We start from the raw sequence: 17,831 nt of genomic DNA, 5'->3' as shown, positions 1-17,831 counted from the left end.
GTTAACTGCCCAGATGGCCACAATGGCCAGTGCTGGGCCAGGTCAAAGCCAGGAGCCAGAAGCATCATTTGGGTCTCCTACATGGGTGCAGAGGCCCAGGCACTTGGGCCATCTTCCATAGTTTTTCCCAGGCCATTAGCAGGGAACTGGATAGGAAGTGAAAAAGCAGGGACACAAACTGGTGCCCACATGGTGTCTCAAGCAGAGGTTTTATCCATTATGCCATAACACCAGCCCCTCTAATAATGTTTTAACACACTAATATTTTACAAGGTTGATAGAATTAATAGGTGGAGAACGAATGTGGCTACAGTTTGAGGGATTGAAGTCAATTTGATCACACACATTCCCCTAAGGTACTCAAATCCAAGCCATTTGGGGTTATTCCCAAGGTATCAGAGAGAGTATTTTTCCCATTAAGGTTGTGACTTTTCCTCTTTAATAGTAATCTAAAAACTATACAACTTCATTTCACATTGAATCCGGTCCTTCCACTATGCCATATGCATTACAGTTTGTGCTTAAAATCATACTGTCCCCAAGAACTGCTACTTTAGCCATAGGCCAAACAGGAAACAATAAATGCAGGTACCACAAAGACATCAATTGAAGCACACAAAATAGAATATTCCATAGACTTAAAGATGAGAAAAAGCGTGTGTATTGGGGGGGGAGGTATAATACTGGAGTTATGACAAGTAGTCATAACTGTTTGCTAACAGTCAAAAAACATTGACTGGGGCCAGCGTCTGGGCACAGCGGGTTAAGCAGCTGGCTGGGATCCCGGCATCCCATAAGGTCACTGGTTTGTGTCTTGGCTGCCCCACTTCCCATGCAGCTCCCTGGGAATGTACCTGGGAAAGCAGCGGAAGATGACTCAAGTTCTTGGACCCCTGCTACCCACGTGGCAGACCCAGAGGGAGTTCTAGGCTCCTGGCTTTGGCCTGGCCCAGACCCCGCCATTGTGGCCATTTAGGGGGTAAACCAGTAGATGAAAGATTGGAAGATCAATCTCTCTCTCTCTCTCTCTTCCTCTCTCTCTCTCTTTCTCTCTCATTCCCTCTGTGACTCTGCCTTTCAAATAAATCAATACATTTTTTAAAAACGCTGACTAATGGCCATGTCCACACAGAATTCAAAGTAAGCTGTACGTTCGCAGTCACTACCACATGAATACTGTGAGTGGTACCCTAGCTTCAGCAAAACTGTATCAGTGGTTTTGCTGAACTAGTATTGAATGTATACCCTACACTGAATGTGTATTACATATATGATGCTGGGGAAATCACTTAATTTTTCTAATACCTGGTTTCCTCTCTACTAAACAGGTAGTTCTAAGAATTAAATTAGAATTAGATTATGTCCACAAAAACCATAAATGACACATACTACTTGCACGATGACTTTTAGCTATCATTGTACTTGTGATAGATTTTATTACATGGCTATTCTGAATGAGTAGAGAATGTTCCAATAAACATGAAGCATTTAGAAATTTGTTTACTGATGTACAGCGTGTGGCATAAGCCTTGCTAAACTCTGATCCAAAGAGAAATAAGATTGACTGTCCAGCATCCAGGTTCCAGAGTCTTAATGAGGGTGGAACTTTTTTAAAGGATGATTTTATTGAAGTAGGACAATTAGGAAATGAGGAACTAACACAGAGTCAGAGCTGCTAAGCCGGATTGTTGAAGCCGAGTCAGCTAGCAGTTAAGCTGGGCAGATGGTGGAAAGTGGGCTGCCCCGACTCATCTCCCATGCAACAGCTGCAGGGAGTCTGAGCTGCAGTTCAGTGTCTGGTTGATTTGACTACAAACCCAATTCTGCCACTTCCTATCTGTTAAGTTGGAGAAAGGCAATCTCTCTGTGTGTGAACTTTCTCATTCGGAAAGTGGAGAAATGGAAGTTATCCAGGAGTAGTTATCTGGGATGCTTTAGAAACATCATAAACTGCTTATAATGGCATATGATGAACACGCAAATGCAAGTAAAAGTTACGCAGACCCTTTCTATTAAGCTAGTAATATTTGTGTTGTTCCTATGATTGTTATTAATACAATTATTATTCTGTAAGCTCTGGAAAGCACAGAAGGGCTGCTGATGTTTGATGGTGGAGGTGGGTATCGGGAACACTCAAATACAGGAGCAGACCTGTACGTTCTGCACAACATGGCCCAGTGTAGACACAGTCAACAAGTCACATAAGCTCCATATGATAAGCTTTGCTTTAACAAAAAAGAATTAAACCAGAGTCTAACTCAGCTTACATCACAAAACCATGGAATATGTGTGCAACTGCTTTACTGGATAAATATAAATGTTGACTAGAGGAAAAATGGTGCAGTGAAATTGAGCACTCCGGGATTCTTTTCTGGGTTCTGTGTACGGCTTGTGAGATGCTGGACTATTCACTGAATCTCTCCAAATCTCAGACTGTTCTCTCAGTAAGCGCAGATCGTATTAGCTCTATTAGCTCTATTCTATTAGAAAAGTGCATCAGGAGGATGGTGTGGCTTGGGGTAGACTATCAATAACTCTTAGGTCCCTTCTCCACAAAGAGATATAATAAAATACTTCATTAAGAGGAGACTCAGTGAATCTGTGGATTCTATGTTTTTTATGTGAATGTATTTAAACACATTTTATATTCTGGCAGAAGTCTTTACTTCTTCTATTAATTTATGCTGAGGACTTAGTGCATTTAAAAGTGAGTTACATGACACATTATTTTTTAGGCTAGATGAAAAAAACATTGTTTTATAACAGATGACTGAATACACTCAATGGAACACCGTCTCTTTTATTAAATACAGGGTACCTATATGAAACATAACCAAACATCACCCATGAGGATAAGGTTCTAATAGGATCTAGTAAATAGCATCAGATTTGGATAAATGAATTCATATATTTCTACACATATCTATGCACACACATATATGGTATGTGTGTATGTGTGTATGAAATGCTACTATCTCTGAATTAAAATGTTAAAATTGAACACTAAAGACAATAATTGGCATGCATGGACACCAAAAAACCTTCCACAAAAATCATTGCTGTTTTTAATATCTCTTTACACAGTTAAAAAGCCCATTTCAGTTTGCAGTTTGTCTTTTAAAGCCTCTCCTTTGATGTTCATTTCAGTGTGTTGCATATGTAAACACTTACTATATGCACATCCGAACACCTCGATTCGCATTCCAATTCTGCCCTTGGGGTTCCATTCTACAGGGATGAAGCGCAGAACTCTGGCTTTGATAGAAGGCTGGAGCCTGGCATACACCACACTGTCCGCATTTGCATTTCCTGAAAAGCCCTGGAAGAGAAAGGGAGGAAGGAAATCAGTCTGTCCGCAGAGTGCCCATCTCACTCCACACCCAACAGGGCAACAATCCACAATACAACTGGATTTTTGACTATGAAAATGACTCCTTCTTCAAAAAAAAAAAAAATCACATTAGCAGTTTTTCCCCAAACTCATTGTTGCCTAAACTTTTCTGCTTATGAAGAGTAGTTTAAATTCTACCAACCCCATTAAACCAGCTTTAACTATGATACCCCTGATAAAGAATGCATCTGTAAAGTACAGAATAAACTTAAAATGTGCCAGGCCTAGGGCTATTAACATTGGGACTGGCACCAAAAAAAAAAATGAGAAAACATGCTTCCAGTATAGAAAAACCATTATTTGATTTAGCAAAGATGCTCACATCACTGATGAATGGGTAAAGTTATGATTTGTTTCAGATGTTTCACCCTCTCATCTTACCCATTAACAGAAACAAAAGTATCACCCAACATTCAAGTCAAAACTATCCTCTGATGACAGGTTTTAAACTTCATTGGTACATGACTGAACATAAAATTGTTATGTGAAATTGGAAACGGTATGAATTCACAAAGATCTGTAATTAGACTTTGAGACTTGAGAATCTGAAAGCTACAGAGACCTCGGGTGGGATGCTAAGGCAGTACAAACCGCAGATAAGGAAATTAAAGGTCGGAAAGGTGAAAAAAACCCCTCCGGTGTTTGCAAAACCATTATCTCTAAGACAAGGAGCCAAGTCCTCCCATAATAGCAAGATGCATCTCCCTAACACATAGCTCACCTGCAAAACAACTTACTACAGCACCATCTAATATCTAAGCCAAAAATTTCAACAAATTTCTCACTCGCATTACTTGTCAGAGCGTACTGACCAGCCTGTACACGTGCACGGTACTGCCCATGACAGGTATAATTATCCAGCAAGGTTCAAACATATTAGGTCACAAAAAGCACTCCTCATTTTTTGGCATTCTTGATTTTTGTTGCCTTTGTGTGCAGAATATTTTCGTAGTCTAACGTTCCCCAGCACATAAGTAAGAACACATTGCTTCATCCCACAGATACTTGGAATCTAATAGCCAGAGTTCCATCTTGTTCCACTGCTCAGAAGTTTTGCCTAAGGGTCTGGTAAGAAAGGTCAACTTAAGTTACTTCTATATCACCCTACTCAACCCTAGTCAACCCACCCCTATAGCACCATGCTCTCCATTTCTCCACCATGCAAATCATGAATATTCACCCAAATATGTAGTGTTGCATGAATTCCAATGTTTCCTATAGAATGGTTGATGTGGGGTACTGTGTCCCAAAGTTGGACTGCACCTGCACTTACAACTTCAAGTGCTCAGATCCTGGCATTGGGCTACACATGTGTGTTTGTGTGTGCATGTGTGTTGTGTCTGAATGTGTGTGTATGCACACAAACGAGCATGCAGGAGTCTTTACAAATGTTCCAAATCAAGGTAATGTGCAGCCAGGGTAAAGGCACTGAGACCTGTTTGAAGATGTTCAACTCCAATCCACAGCAACTTCCTGTCTTAGCAGATCTTGGGAGTATTTCAACAGCTTCGTAAAAGTAATGAAATTAAGAGATACGTTTCTCTTTAGGCAAAAAAAGATGAAATCATATATACAAGGGCTTTCAAAAACTCATGGAAAATGTGATTAAAAAAAACTATACGTGGATTTCAAATTTTTGCACCAAAATAAACTCATGTTTTAGTTCTATTTTTCATGAACTTTCGGAGTATCCTTGCACTTCTGATTCCATTTCTCTGGCAGACTAACACAATCTCTAATTAGAATTTCTTGCAGAGGGAACAGCTGGCTGATTAATTAGATAATCCACCCAAAGATTGCATATTTTTCAAAAATTAACATAAGTCCATAGCATTGGATAGATGTCCCAACAATGCTTTCAGCATCTTAAGGGATTGGGAGAAAAAATGTATACAACAGCAGTGACAACAGACAGATAAAAAGAATAGGGAGTTCTGGCCGGCGCCGTGGCTCACTAGGCTAATCCTCCACCTGCGGCGCTGGCACCCCGGGTTCTAGTCAAGGTCGGGGAGCTGGATTCTGTCCCGGCTGCCCCTCTTCCAGGCCAGCTCTCTGCTGTGGCCCAGGAGTGCAGTGGAGGATGGCCCAGGTCCTTGGGCCCTGTGGCTGCATGGGAAATCAGGAGAAGCACTTGGCTCCTGGCTGCTGATCAACATGGTGCGCCGGCCGTGGCGGCCCTTGGAGGGTAAACCAATGGCAAAGGAAGACCTTTCTCTCTGTCTCTCTCTCTCACTATCCACTCTTCCTGTCAAAAAAATAATAAAAATAAAAAAGAACAGGGAGTTCTGAAAACAGCGATCTTTCACTTTTCACCTGATCCAGTTGTGAGTTATTTGACTTTGGGAAACATAGAGAAGAAATGTAAGATACACTGGGGACTGGCATTGTAGTGTAGGGGGTTAGATCAGCACTGGCTTGGCAGGCATCCCATGTTGAAGCATCAATTCAAGTCCTAGCTGCTCTGCTTCTGATTCAGCTTCCTGCTAATGTGCCTGGGGAGACATTGGATGACCACCCAAGTGGCTGGGCCCTGGCCACTCATTTGGGTAGCTGGCACGGAGTTTCTGGCTTCTGGTTTCAAGACTGGCCCAGCCCTATCTGTCACATTCATATGGGCAGTGGACCAGCAGATGGAGGATATGTCTGTCTGTCTCTCTCTCTCTCTTCTTACTCACTCTGATGCTCTTCCTTTCAATTAGATAAGTAAAGGGATCTTGAAGATACATAGTTTGTATAATAAAAGTATCTTTACTGACATAATTAAAATTACTAGGAGTTACCTCTTATGAAGTTGTGAGGTTAGGGTTATCAGACATTTGGCATATTTTATACAAATCCGGACTTTTTTCTGGTTCACTGAAAGCTGTCTTCTGTGTCCTCAAAGGATGGAAGGGACACACGGTCAACCTTGGGCCTCCTTACAAACACCCCAATCCCATTTCTAACAACCTCTTTTGACCCAATCCCTAGCCCCAAGAGGCCCCAGCTCCCAACACCATCACCTTGGATTTAGCACTCAACACAGGAGGCTTGGGGACAAGCATCCAGATCCTAACTACGAACGAATGTGTCTTGTCTTATCCACTTCCCTGCCTTCAATTTGAAAGTTTCTGGTTCAACATCAGACACAACTGAAGTGTAAGATGAACCTTAATATCTGCTCCAATCCTGTAGATCGCGGTTTTTGTACTCACTATACAACCAAGGAAAACTAAAATTACAAAGGTGACATGCTAGAAAGTGGAGAACCAGGGTTTAATTCCAGGCCTTTCTGACTCCACAGCCCCTAATTCATCAGCCATCAAAAGGCCTCACTGCAACAGATCATGAAAACAAACAACCTACCGCAGAGGAAACTCACTGTATCTGAAACCTTTTGCCTTTTTTTCTCATAATTTATATTTAAAATCTTTTATACATTGGAGAATAATGCAACATAGATTATTGCTGGACTGGGACTCAGCTCTATCAGTTGACATTTATACACAAAAAGATTATTCTGCTCAAATCACATTTTCTCAAGATTATTACAGAGTAAACATAAAAGACAAAGTTTCAATAATTAATGAAACTCTCGCATATAAATAGTAACCTCAGTCATTATACCATCAAATATGTGAAATAACTAGAAATAAAATTAAGGTTATGTGTCTTACATGATAAAATAAAAGACTTCATTATATTTTTCTTTTATTTGATTTAATAATTTTGAAACCCAAGTAAGTGGTCATAGATAGTACAGAAATGTATCCTAACCAAGATAATTTATAAAGTTAATGAATTAAAGTTTCTCATGGGATTTTAAGTACTTCTAAAGTGAGTCTAAATCATATGAAGAGGCATATTCTTCAGATATGAGTTGAACAACTCATGTATAAAAGACAAAATGTATAAAGGGAAATGCCCATATAGCATTTCCTAAGGAGCTATAACAAATCAGAAAACGGGACTGTTCCATGCAGTTGCACAGCAAACTCTGTAATTACATATAAATCAGCCCAGTTCCAGCCACAGTAAACAGCAGCTCCAGCAGAAACACAACACACAGACTGGCAAACATGAAAATCCCTTTGTTGTTGCTGCCCCCTCTTATCGTAAGAATCCTAATGACCTCTATGTCACCTGCACATGACCGACATCCAAAGAACACTCAACTTGACATTGTCAGCTTACACACAGACAATAAGCAAGACACAGCCAAAAACTGGCTAATAGAAATCACTCCTTATTTTATGATGGCAGCTACAAATTTCTACTATGTGTGACTCCCAACAGGTGATCCAGCGTAGAAAGGTGGAAAAGAAAAAAAAGAACCAAAAAGCAGTATTTCACTTCAATAAGCCCAAATAAGAATGATTTCTAAACATATGCTGAACAAGACATTGTAACTACCTACAAAAGTTAACTCCATCTTGAATGAGAACACAATTCATTTATTTTAATAAAGATAGCAATGATAGTTCTCTAAACAAATTAGAAAGGCAAGTTTTAATCTGCATATAAAATAAATATCATTTTTCAAAGTAAAAGAGAATAGAGTTCTATTAATATAAAATTGTTATCTATAATACCTTTAAGAAAAAATTCAGTATCTTCAAAATATTTATTTGAAGAGACACCAAGTTACTAACAACAGTTTGGTGAGGCCTCATGTGCCAATCATTATATTAGGATGCACAGACACAACGCTGTAAAATACATTGTTTAGATCCTTTTATAGAAGGTTTAGGATTCTAAAGGCAGGAAGATGAAATATCAAGAGACAAGAAGCATGTGAAAGATAAATGTCTGAAGTCTGCAACTATTGTTGAAACACAGCAATAAATTGTTCTATGGAAGATACATGGGCAGGTCATAAAGCTTACATTTATATTAGAGTCTTATATGTTCAATTTTGTTGGGAACTAAATTTTTATTGAGATGGAAAACAACTTTTAACCATTAAAATTCTATTATGGTAGTGCTAAACTAGGAAATTCTGAACAACCCTCCTACACGAATGAAAATAAAATAGATTGAAGAACTAGAAAGACACTAAAACACTCAATGTCTCAGATCTCAGAGAAGAAAACGCAAAGCCCTATACTTGAGCTTCTTCCTCTTTAGAGACAACTAACAGATTCCTGAAGAGGAGAAAGAGAGAAGAGCAGAGTTTTAGATAAGCCCCACAGGATTATGAAACACATTTTAAATTCTGGATACCTTAAGGATCAGAATAACTGATAGGCATCCACAGGTTTGGGCAAGAATACAGAGGGTCTACAATCTAGGAAAAGGCAAAGCTAGAGATAGGCACCCTCTCAGAGATTAAAGCCAAACGGTTCATCATCTCTGTGTCACTGTAGTGAGGCAGCCAGAGAAAGTTAGCACACCTTATTATCTTAAAGAAGGAAATCAAGCTACATTCTAAAATCTATGCTTCCAAGCCTCAAATTATCTATTCAGTTTTTCTTATCTATTATCCTACATGACATGGAAAACAATAAAACACCAGGGAAAACTGTGATTAAAGAGAAATTTATATAATGTGTGATTAAAGAGAAATTTATACATAAAGACATTTATACAAGTGTTTGTGTGTGTGGGTGTTTGTGTATAAAACAGACCTTCAAAAACTTCATGAAAAAAGAGGTAGTCTGAAAAAGCTATGCATAGATTTCAAAAGATTTTTGCACCAAAATAAATTTTTGTTTTAATTCTATATTTTCATGACATTTTGAATTATCGTCAAGTGCACACACATGCTACTCTATACAACAGGAAACATCTGGGCAAACTAAAAGTCAACAGTTTTTGTTGAACCCATTGGAAAAATGGTATTTCACAGTGCTATGAAATGAACTATCTCCCCTCAAAATTCCTGTGCGATGGTGTTGGGAAATGCAGCCTTTGGGAGGTAATAAGGCTTCCATGGGATCATGAGGGCAGGGCCCCGGGGGGAAATTGGCACCCTTCTAAGGACACAAAGAGAGATCAGGCCTCTCTCTTTCTCCCTACCCTGTGAAGGTACAGCAGGAAGGTAGTCAGTCATCTGCAAACCACAAAGCAGAGCCTAACTGGGAACCAAGTCAACCATCGGCTGGATCCTGGGACTCCCAGTCAGCAACGTCTGCTGTGTAAGCCACCCAGTCTATCCCCCACCCCCTTGACAGGCAGAGTTAGACAGTGAGAGAGAGACAGAGAGAAAGGTCTTCCTTTTTCCATTGGTTCACCCCCCAAGTGGCTGCTATGGCTGGTGCATTGTGCCGATCCAAAGCCAGAGCCAAGTGCTTCCTCCTGGTCTCCCATGGGGTGCAGGGCCCAAGGACCTGGGCCATCCTCCACTGCACTCCCGGGCCACAGTAGAGAGCTGGCCTGGAACAGGGGCAACCGGGACAGAATCCGGTGCCCGACCAGGACTAGAACCCGGTGTGCCAGCGCCGCAGGTGGAGGATTAGCCTAGTGAGCCACGGCTCCAGCCTCTATTCCGTTTTCTTATAAGAGCCCATGTTGGCGGCCTGGTGCAGCGGCTCACTAGGCTAATCCTCCACCTGCGGCGCTGGCACACCGGGTTCTAGTCCCGGTCGGGGCACTGGATTCTGTCCCGGTTGCCCCTCTTCTAGGCCAGCTCTCTGCTGTGGCCAGGGAGTGCAGTGGAGGATGGCCCAGGTGCTTGGGCCCTGCACCCCATGGGAGACCAGGGGAAGCACCTGGCTCTTGATTTCGGATCAGCGTGGTGCACCGGCCACAGCGCGCTGGCCGCAGCGGCCACTTGGGGGTGAACCAACAGTAAAGGAAGACCTTTCTCTCTGTCTCTCTCTCTCTCTCACTGTCCACTCTGCCTGTCAAAAAAAAAAAAAAAAAAAAAAAAAAAAGCCCATGTTGGCTAACACCAGGGCAAACCACCACCCCGAAGTCTGGAGGGAGGAAATATCATCATCGTCTGAGCTGAGACCCACCTAAATGGAAGAGAAGCCACTAGCACCATATGCCTAAAAACTCAGACTCATGGAATGTTTCGAATAAGGAGCGCAAAGCCAAGAGGAAGTTCAAGACCAAGGGCAACGGAAGAATCTGAAGGACAGTGTCTGACCACAGCACCTGCAGCAAACATGAAACACAACCTGGTTCCTACCCCAAAGAATAGAAATCCTCATGCTAATAAAATATTGATCTCAGCTCCTCCTGCTGGGTACCACACGTACAGGTTTCAACAACGAACTACAAGGCATGCCGAAAGACAAGAAACAGCAAAGACAAAACAGTCATCAGAATCAGACATACAAGGCACAGGGGTCGGAATTAGGAGACCAAGGATTTACGGCAATTACAGTTAGGATGTTAGGGGCACTAATGGAGAAAGTGGTTAGTAGGTGAGAACAGATGGGTAATAAAAGTAGAAAGATGAAATCCTATGAAGGAACCAAAGGGGATGGTGGAAACCAACATACAATACCAGGAGAAAGCCTTTTTGATAGGAATATCAGAAAATCCAACAAAGCCAAGGAAAAACCAGTGAACTTGAGGATACTAAACCAGAAACTTCTCAAACTACAATGTAAAAAGAAAAAAACAATAAGGCAGAGGGGGATATCCAACAAGTATGCGACAATAACCAAAATTATGATATACACATAAACTGAATGTCAGAAGGAAAGGAGACAAAACAAAACAGAAGAAATATTTGAAGTAATAATGACCAGAATCTCTCCAAAGTCAATGACAAACACTAAATAATGGATCCAGGAAGCTCAGAGAATGTCAGATTAAAATGCGAAATAAAAATTGCACAGAGTCAGTCATTTGCCACTTAAACTACAAACACACACACACACACACACACACACACAAAGAGAACATTTTGAAAGAAACCAGGAAAAAAAAAAACTAGTAGAAGGCTGGTGCAGCAGGTTAAGCTGCTGCTTACAACATTCATATATTGGAGCACAGGTTCAAGTCCTGGCTTCTCTGCTTCTAAACCAGCTTCCTGCCAATGCTCCTCGGATGCCAGTAAAGATTGGTCCAAATACCAGTTCCTGGCTCCTGACTTCAGGCTGGCCCAGCCTTGGCTATTGCAACCATTTAGAGAGCAAACCAGCAATGGAAGTGTGTGTGCACTCACTCTCTCTTTCCTCTCTCTCTCTCCTCTCTCTCTCTCTCTCTGTAGAAAAACAGAGAATGCTTTCCAACTTGTTTTGTGAAATCAGCAGAACCTTAATATCAAATCTGACAAGAAACTTTCAAGAAAAATTGAAACCAATGTCAGTCATGAACATAGATCCAATAACCCTCAAAAATAGTTTACAAGGGGCCAGTGCTGTGGCGTAGTGGGTCAATCTGCCGCCTGCAGTGCCGACATCCCATATGGGCACCAGTTCGAGACCTGGCTGCTCCACTTCCAATCCAGCTCTCTGCTATGGCCTGGGAAAGCAGTAGAAGATGGCCCAAGTCCTTGGGCCCCTGCACCCATGTGGGAGACCCAGAAGAAGCTCCTGGCTCCTTTGCTTCAGATCAGCATAGCCCTGGCTGTTGCAGCTATTTGGGGAGTGAACCAGAGATGGAAGACCTCTCTCTCTCTCTCTCTCTCTCTCTCTGCCTCTGCCTCTGCCTCTCTGTGTAAATCTGCCTTTCAAATAAATAAATAAATCTTTAAAAAATAGTTTGCAAAATGATTCTAGAATACAGACCTATAGGAAAAAGATAGTAAACTACCCCTCAATAGCATTTATTCTAGGGATATAAGAATTGTTTAATATTTTAAAAAATCAGTCTGTGTAATTAATCACCCTTAAGAAAGCACGGCCTTCTCAGCAGGTACAGTAAAGCAAATGATTAAATTCAATATCCACACATGACTAAGACTCAGCCAGGTAGCAAAGTTGTAAATCTAACAAATCTATCTACAGAAATCTTAGAGCAAGCATCAGACATAATAGGAAATGCCAAGAGCAGCTGTGAGACTGGAAGTAAGACAAGTGTGCTCTGTACAGATCTTCCCATTCAGCACGTAGCTGGTATTCCAATTAGTAGGATACGGTAAGAGAGATGGTTGTCTGTAATAGCGGGGTCGGAAGGGAAGAAATAACACTTCTTTATCCACAGGTTGCACGACTGCATATGTAGAAAATTTGGGAACATTCAAAGGGAGTGTGTGAGTAGCACAATCTCTATAAAAATGAGCATATATTTCTACTAAAATTAAAAATACACCTATTTTGTGAGCTGGCAGCTCCATTCCAATGAACGCACTGCCCGAAAAGCAGGCAGTCCTGCAGGTAGCAAGAGACATGCATGTGAAAGGTCTTCAAGCATTTTTTGTAATAATCTCAAAGCATACTTCAAGGTCTGATTACAGAAGGGGTTGACAAAGTGGGGTCTATTGATATAATCAACTGTTCTAAAGCAATGAAAATAAATCAATTATGCCTGTACACAACACAGATGCAAGTCACTAGGTAATGTTAACCCAAAAAGTCAAACATGTTCTTAGAGTATGATTCCTTTCATATTTAATTCAAAACAGGCAGAACTAAACTACAGCATTAGAAGTTATGAGGATTTCTATATAGGGAACAGGTAGAGGGGGTAGCCAACAGAAAGGGCACAAAAGAAAGGACTGACCTACTATAATATCTTGGCCAAGGTAATATGTTCACAGGCGTGTCGACTCTGATAATTCAATGAGCCACACACAGATATGTCTTTGATCTTTTTCAATATAAAAAGCTAAATGAAAATACCAGTGTCAACTATGCCAAAGAATCACATCCTAACATTCTAAAAGATCGTTCACTGAAGATTTAAATTTCTGCATGTATATGTCCAAAAGCAATGAGAGAAGATTCCAAAGAATACCTCATTAAATTGTATTTTTCACTTGTGTGCTTTTCTATAGATCATTAAGAACACCATGACAAGTACCTTCCAACTCGGCTTTTAGATACCATATAATTTATCATGCATTATACCATAAAGAACTCCATTAGCATCTTTCATTTTACCATGAATATTACAAAGAATAACGGCATTCTTATGACCATTGCCATTAAAATAACTATTGTTCAGGGCTAAGAGAAAGCTTCTGAGTTTCCTATGAGGGACATTATGAAATTCAAAGTAAATTATTTCTCACTCACTTCTACATTCTATTTATGTTTTCATATAATAATTCTAATATACTGATTAGTTGTCAAAATGTCATATTCAATAAATCACTAATTATTTCCCAAGTTGAAACTTAAATGTATATCTTAGAGTTTCAATATCAACCAATCTTTACAACAGATAAAATGAAAAATACCTATTTTACTATACTTGATTTGGAAAATTGGGATGTTTGAACTGTTTGGATAGGGTCTGGCACTGTGGCACGGTGGGTTAAGCCACCATCAGCAATGCCAGAATTCAGTATGGATGCCAGCTCGAGTCCCGGCTGCTGCACTTCCCATCCAGCCCCCTGCTAGTGGGCCTGGAACAGATGGCCCAGATGGAAGATGACCCAAGTCCTTGATCTCTGCACCTGGATGGAGTTCCAGGCTCCTGGCTTCAGCCTGGCCCAACCATACTGTAGTGGCATTTGGGGAGTAAACTTGGAGATGGAAGATGGATCTCTCTCTCTGTCCCTTTGTGGTAGAATGAGGTGAAAAGATCATATCAAGATGGCCACTGAGGTGAAAAGGTCATGCCAAGATGGCCGCTGACAACAGAAACTGCCTGGCAACAGGCCGTGATTGGATGGCTTTGGAAACCACATGACAACAGAGCCTGACTGATGGCAGGCCGTGATTGGATGGTTTCAGAAACTGCCTAGCAACAAGAGCCTGACTGGCAACAGGCTGTGATTGGATGGCTTTGGAAACTGCCTGGCAACAGGCTGTAATTGGTTGGGGCATAGACTGCCCCTTGACCCGATTGGCTGGTCTTGACTACATAAGCTGTTGTACTAACTGAAATAAACGAGTCTGCGGGCTGCTTGCCTCAGGCCTGCTTTCATCCGGCTCCTGGCATCTGTGTGGTGACTCCGCGCCTCTTGCCCCCACCACGCTCCCCATCTCAGAAATGAATCCACTGCGACACTGTTGAGAAATCAACTGCAACACCCCTTCACTTTCCCTCTTCCTCCCTCTTCCTCTCTAATTCTAACTTTCACATAAACAAATAAAGCTTAAAAAAAAAAAAGTTGGCTATAGTTCAGTCAAGCTTTACTGTTTCTTAGAGCTGTAGAGCCAACAACTCTGATTTTCACTTCTGAAGCCTTCCATTGTTGGAGAGATATTAGCTATACTATTAATGCATACTGACTCTACCTGAATGTATATTTCCTATTATAATGTATATGGGGTGATTTAAATACTGCTGAGCACTCTATCCTCTTGTTGACCCTATAGACACTTTCCCAACAGCTAGCCATTGAGAGATTCTAATCTCTGAGGTATCTCTAATGATAACAAGATTTTACAGATGTAAAATATCTTCACAGTATGATCTGAAAACTTGCTGCCAACTTTATTTTTTACCAAGTAGTTTTGGAATGCATAGACAAAAATATAATGTTGTATTTTTAAGGGCTGCTTGGTATTGAAATTCGGTACAATTGGGTCACATAATTAAAGTTTCATTACACAAAAAGCCAAAAGAAAGTCTCCTTGGTTTAGAAGTCATATGATCAGTGAACAGGAACGTCTAAGCTTTCTTAACCTGCTCTTCACCAAAGAGAAAAAGGTATCTGCCTCCAGGAGCAGGGGTAGATAAATGCACACAGCAGACACTGGGTTACAGGGACGGGTACAAAATTTTTATTTCAATCAATAATAGCACCTGCCTACTTGCATTGCCTTTTGAAATACTGCTGGGTATTACCAAACAAGAAAACAAGCCAGTAAATGCCTCACATACCCAGGAGTATCTTGAATGAGTAGAGAAAACCTACACACCCATTCCATTTTTAATGCTAAGATGTACGAGTGGAGAGATATTTTTTCTCTTCAGCACAGGTGACATAAACTCATGCATTCAATGTTCAAATGAATATCTATTTTACCTTTGTAAACAACTTTTTATCCAGAACCAGCCATCATTACTCCAACAACATGTAAAACATGAATATGACCTTTACCAGCTTTCTCTAAAGAGAAATTAAGAATGCCCACCCAAACCTTGGAACTGGAGACCTTACTGTGACCTGGGACAACCTAGATAATCCTGGTTCTTTATAGCATTTAACAGCTGAGGAAGCTTGAGGCAGAAGGATTCCTCAACCTGAGTTTCTTCATCTAGAAAGTGGGGATAGAAACTCTTTCCTCCAAATTTAGAAGGAGGAATTCCATAAGATAAAGAGATTAAGATGCACCTGCTTCATAATAAGCCTTAGTAAAGTGCACTTGTGGCTGTGGTGTGCAGTGACTGAATCTGCAATATCACATTGTGACATAGAACTTGCTAGTCTGATTTTTAAACATTTACATTCTTTTTTAAATTTTAACAGAGGAAAAATTGTACTTTATGGGATACTATGCGATGTATACATTGCTCAATGTCCAATCAGAGTAAATAGATTTAGTGCATCTTTTGAGACAATTGAAATAGAAATTCTAACTTCTCTAAATACACATTGACTGAAGCGACAACTCCATTTGGGATATAAAACCAACCACTTATTTGATTTTATTTGACAATATTTTTAACCTGAAGGCAAAAGATATCAAGAAAATACTTCCTAGATAAGTTACTTAAACAAAAATAGTTTTTCAGTTCTCTAATGAAATTTTATTTCCTTTTAAACTGGCTTGCTTTTGCATATGAATTTAGGAAATTATACTTCAGTCAGTGTAATTATAGCACCTAGCAGCAAGGAGCATTTCCTAAAGATCCACATTGTTTCTGTTTCAATACAACTGAGATTGGCTGATTAGCATTTGAAAAAGATTTCAAAGGTGCGAAATCAATTTAGACACAGATAACTTTTACAGATATTTCTGCGCAATCTCTGAAGTCAGGTTATAAAACATTTTGCATATGGTTTTAATGATACTGGATACATATTTTAATTTAAAATCTGCTTATCTGAACTTTAAGAAACTGCATTATTTATAATATATGGAATAATCATAAGTATTTCTGTAAGGAACCAGATAATGTGTCTGGCTGCTCTCAAAAGATAAATTAAAACAAGTGAATATGAGAACAAACTCTAGCAGCATTCCAATGATACAGTACCTAGGCTTATTATTTTATGCCTAAATGATAGTTATCTTAATGTCACATGCAGTGTAGAGTCTGTTGTTCCATGCGTTCTAGTTTTCCTTTGAATTCTCTCACAACAGTCCCAGATTCTTAGAACACAAATGCAGCAAACAATAATGAATAAAGGGATAACAGACACAGTGACCTACTCTGGCTCTGTTCCCTCAGGTCTGAAAATCATAGTTCTATAAGAATAGGAATAAACATCTTCTCTGAACATGTGCACCTTAGCTATTTCTCAGGGACTCCAATCTTGATTGAGTGGCAGATAATGGATGAGGTAATACTCTATAGAGTACATGTTCAGAGAACAGGCTCTGAAATCAACAGCCTGACAAAGAAACTCAATTTCTTATCATACTGCAGTCTTAGGAAAGTTACAGTCTTTTTTTTCGAAATAGTAAAATGCAATTCTCCAGTTATGTATTGGAAGTTGAAAAAACCAACTGGATTTTTGAAGATGTGCATGAATTAGTATTAATTTTTTTAGGTTCTAAGTGAAGCTCATACCTTTCAGAAATTTGCACTGAAATATTTAAGGATGAAGGAGTAGAGAGTTTGTGGTTTCCTTGAAAGCAATTCCAGAGTGGGCAATGTTTGAGAGCAATGCTTGGGGTAGGACTGGCCATGGCTGGACGCTCAGCGGGCTGCTGAATGCATTCCAGGAGTTCACTTTGCTACCCCTTCCACTTGTGTATATGTAAAACATGAAGACAGGAACTGCTGCAAATATTGAGTTACATAGTATATGAAAGGAATTTAGTATGTTTACAAGACCATGTTTTCCTCTATAACATTTCTTTACTTATGAAAGGTCTTTATTTGATAGTTTCCTGTTGACAGGCAAGGAGGTTATTATTTTGACATATCTAGTTAACTTACTAGCTCTCAATGCACCACAAACACTGTTTCATTTAGTAATATGTTCATATGTTTAATAAAATTTTCAAGTTCCATAAGCCAAATTCTTCAGCTATATAAAAATATTTACTCTGGGGACAACTTACATGCTATGCATATGATCAGAATCATACATTTATAAATGAGTTATAACTCCGTATTTTACTTTGGTTGGCAATTATTTTGGTCAGATATGAACTACTACAGGGAAACAGTAATTTCAACACTTAGTGGTCTCTAGAATAATGTCCGCCAATGTGATATTTGACAGCGAGGGTTAAACATCATAGCATCATACTGAAAGACACAACGATGTCAG

The 17,831-nt window shown here is 40.0% G+C and overlaps 1 protein-coding gene across 1 annotated transcript in view; it reads right to left on the bottom strand.

Moving 5' to 3' along the window:
* CNTNAP4 (contactin associated protein family member 4) overlaps positions 1 to 17,831 on the bottom strand; it is a 300,407-nt gene that overhangs the window by 129,393 nt on the left and 153,183 nt on the right. Inside the window, exon 4 of the mRNA XM_070062759.2 lies at positions 3,172 to 3,319. Within this exon, the coding sequence (XP_069918860.2) occupies positions 3,172 to 3,319 (148 nt within the window). The remainder of the gene's footprint in view (positions 1 to 3,171; positions 3,320 to 17,831) is intronic.

Source organism: Oryctolagus cuniculus, chromosome 18 (assembly GCF_051225735.1).
Source record: "Oryctolagus cuniculus isolate XC-2025 breed Fujian yellow rabbit chromosome 18, ASM5122573v1, whole genome shotgun sequence".
NCBI classification, from domain to species: Eukaryota; Metazoa; Chordata; class Mammalia; order Lagomorpha; family Leporidae; genus Oryctolagus; species Oryctolagus cuniculus.
This window is presented reverse-complemented; position numbering and strand designations above follow the sequence as displayed.